At 38.3% G+C, this 3349-nt stretch overlaps 1 protein-coding gene across 1 annotated transcript; it reads left to right on the top strand.

The window, feature by feature from the left end:
* Positions 1-2182: 2182 nt before the first annotated feature.
* On the top strand, positions 2183-2953 carry ZFP42 (ZFP42 zinc finger protein; the record flags this gene model as incomplete). Its single annotated transcript, XM_081268942.1, has 1 exon — positions 2183-2953. One exon carries the CDS (start codon positions 2183-2185, stop codon positions 2951-2953), a length of 771 nt encoding a protein of 256 aa, XP_081125068.1.
* Positions 2954-3349: the final 396 nt, after the last annotated feature.

Raw genomic sequence — 3349 nt, 5'->3', positions numbered from 1 at the left:
GTTTGGTATTCAAATTTTGTCCTCATCTCATGTTTACCCAGTAAGTTTTTCCTATAGTTATTTCCCCTACCTAGAAGTGGATGCTTGCCATATTAACCATTTTTGATAATACATTGGTACATTACCATTTCAATTTTATGTCATGCTCACAATCTTGCGTATTTTTGTGAAACCAGTATAATGTTCAGAGACATGACAAATAATAATTAGCCCAGAAAAGTAAGGTCTATTCTTGGATGCTGGTAAATTTATAAAATACCTCTCTGATCTCTCATTAGATGTCTTTCTAGTTAACAGCTTGCTTCATTGACAGCCAACTTTTTTAAACTAATGCATTATGTGTCTAAAGCTCTGAATAAATTTCTAGTAAATTAATTTTATCAGATGAAAATTAACTCACCAATGCAATATCTAATGAATATTCATAAACTCATTTTTTTTTTTTTTTTAGTACAGTGCTGGAACAAGACCAAAGAGGCCTTTGCTCTCACAGAGCTTACAGTCTAGCAGGTAAGACAGACCATAAATAAATAAACACTTGCTTCCTATAGCAGGAAGTAATCAACAGATAATCCATAAAGGAATGAGATTGGCTGAATAAAACAAAGAGAGTCTTGAGTTCTCTCATGGGCAACAGTTTGCCTGCCCATTGGGGTTGAGAGGGTATGGTTATCAGAGAATATGGAAGTGTAGCATTCTGTAATTGGAAGGTGAGCTCTAGGCCATGTTTTAAGGTCACTTTCTGACAATGTCTCTAATATTAGAATATGTTCCAATTCAAGATTATTATCATGGAGCTCTGATCCATATGAGATAGGGAGCTAGTGAATGCTGAGCTCGGGATGTAAAAGAGCCTAAGAATTGAGGGCAGCCTGAGAAGGCTGAAGTTTTGGTGGGAAACAGGCTTCCATGCTTGTTTGCTTCATTGGAGAGAGTTTATTATTGCTGAATAATAAAACAGGAGCACTAGAGATGGCAAGAGATCAGCTTGGAAAGAAAGGCAAGCATCAAATCAAATTTCAGTTATTTAAAATGGACTGACTAGGAAGAGGGACTTTTGTCTGTGCCTTTATCAGGTACAGGATTGTATCATTAAGCAAACCACTCTTCAAAGAATAGCAGTAACGTATTTGTACTGTAAGTTTTAAAGGTTCTTTTATAGTCTTAAGGAAATGTAAAACTTCAGAGCTAAGTTAGTTACCCTATGCTTTGACTTTGGCTTGTAGTCAGAAGAGATAGAGTGTCATGGATGTTGTGTTCCTTATTTTCTGGATCCCTAACTTCTAGAACAATGGGTAGGCAAATTGTAGCCCATGGGAGAAATCCAGCCTCTCTTGGATTTTTATTGTAATTCAGCCAGTCTCATTCCTTTATGGATTATCTGTTGATTACTTCCTGCTACAACAGGATTGAGGAGTTTCAACAGAGATAAGAGAGCACACAAAGCTTAAATCTGGCTTTTTACAGAAAAAGATTGTCATCCCCAGCTTAGTGAGGTTACAGGATCCAACATACACTTACAAAATGGATAAAAGGATTATAAAATAGTGCTAATTCATGTTAAGTATTCAGCATGTATATGCTCTGCACCATGAATTGTGCCAAACACTTTACATAACAGTTACATAAGAAAACAGGAGCATCTTTATCTACTCCTTCATCCCCTTTGAGTTTTTAATCAGTTGCCACCAAACACCTCAGTAAAGGTTTGCTTGCTTGGCTCTATTTAAGATTGCAAACTTCTACTGAAGAATCACAAACAATATGTAGACAAGAGTGGGGCTAACACCTTAATGAGTGCACAATCAATATTAGATGAGTCATTAGGTCAGAAAATTTATAGGGTACCCAGATAACCCATCTTATTCCAGGATGCATTTACTTTTTTGGGAGGTGAGGGGGTATGGTTATCAGAGAACATGTAAGTGTAGCATTAATGGTAATTGAAAGGTGAGCTCTAGGTCAGTGTTTTAGGTCATTTTCTGATGATGTCTTTAATATTAGAATATGTTCCAATTCAAGATTATTTTCATAAAGCAGGTGTTTGGTGATGACCATACCAGATTACTACTACATGGAAGTCATTGATACTATTTCTGGTGCAAAACTCCTGGTCGGAAAGGTGTGGGTAGAAGAACCCTGAAAAAAGTTAGGCAAGCCAAGCCAGGCCCAGCAGGCAGAAATGGAATCCCCCAGCAGGTCATGGGCTGACAATAACAAAGACCCTAGCTGTGAGCTCAGCCCTCTGGCTATTGGAGAGGATGATTTCCAGGACTGTTACATAGAATGCCTACTCAGAGGGGAGTTTTCTGAATCTATCCTGGGAGAAGAGTCACTTTTTAAGTCCTTGGACTGCCTGGAGAAAGGATTAGATCAAGACCTTCCCGAGCAGATTTTTGAAGCCAACTCCCTTCTTGAATCTTCTTTGGAATATGTGAAAAAGGGGACAACACCAGAGCTTCCTCAGCAGACCCGTGAAGAGAATTCACGACGTGGGTGTTCTGAATACGGGACAGGCAAAAAGCCTCCTCCCACAGGGAGACCCTGCACCAACGACATAGCAGATCCGAAACAGCTCACAGGATTTGCTAGAAAGAAGCGAGGAAAAAATACACGCCAAAAAAAGCCGAATAACAAATCTTCCCTGAGAAGCCACATCCCTGTTCCTGGTCCCAAAGATCACGTGTGTGCAGAATGTGGGAGAACATTCTCAGAGAGCTCAAAACTAAAGAGGCATTTTCTGGTTCATACTGGAGAGAAGCCCTATCAGTGCACCTTTGAAGGGTGCGGAAAGCGCTTTTCTCTGGACTTCAATTTGCGAACGCATCTGTGCATCCACACTGGGGAGAAACGTTTTGCGTGTACCTTTCCAGGCTGTGACAAGAGGTTTGTTCAGTCAAATAACCTGAAAGTGCACTTCTTAACTCATTTGAAGACAAAGCAGAATAAATGAGGAAGAAGATGGAAAATAAGCCTCAGATAGAATATAAGCTTTAATGAAAGAATGACTAGGGACAAATATCCTCGTGGGCTATTATTTCTAGGTAGGATCTTTTAAGTTAAAATTGCAACCATAAAAGGCATGGTTTTAGTGTTACTAAGATGCTCTTCTACTTTGCAATGCCATTTTAGGAACATTGTGTATTCTAGTGTATTTCCAACGGAAAGATCAGATATATTTACTTCAAAGATGTAATCCTCAATAGCTATTGGATTACTGGATGTGCAACTTATTTTCACGTACTATACATATGAAGATAACTTAATTTTGTAGTTTCTAATTGTATAGTTTTTAATTTTCAAAAATATACTTCATGATTTGTGTAGTAGTCCTAAATAATGAATATTG

This window comes from Spermophilus citellus, assembly GCF_964194105.1.
Source record: "Spermophilus citellus genome assembly, chromosome: 16".
In the NCBI taxonomy this organism is placed as follows: domain Eukaryota; kingdom Metazoa; phylum Chordata; class Mammalia; order Rodentia; family Sciuridae; genus Spermophilus; species Spermophilus citellus.
The sequence above is the reverse complement of the archived record's forward strand: the minus strand, read 5'-3'. Positions and strand labels throughout refer to the sequence as shown.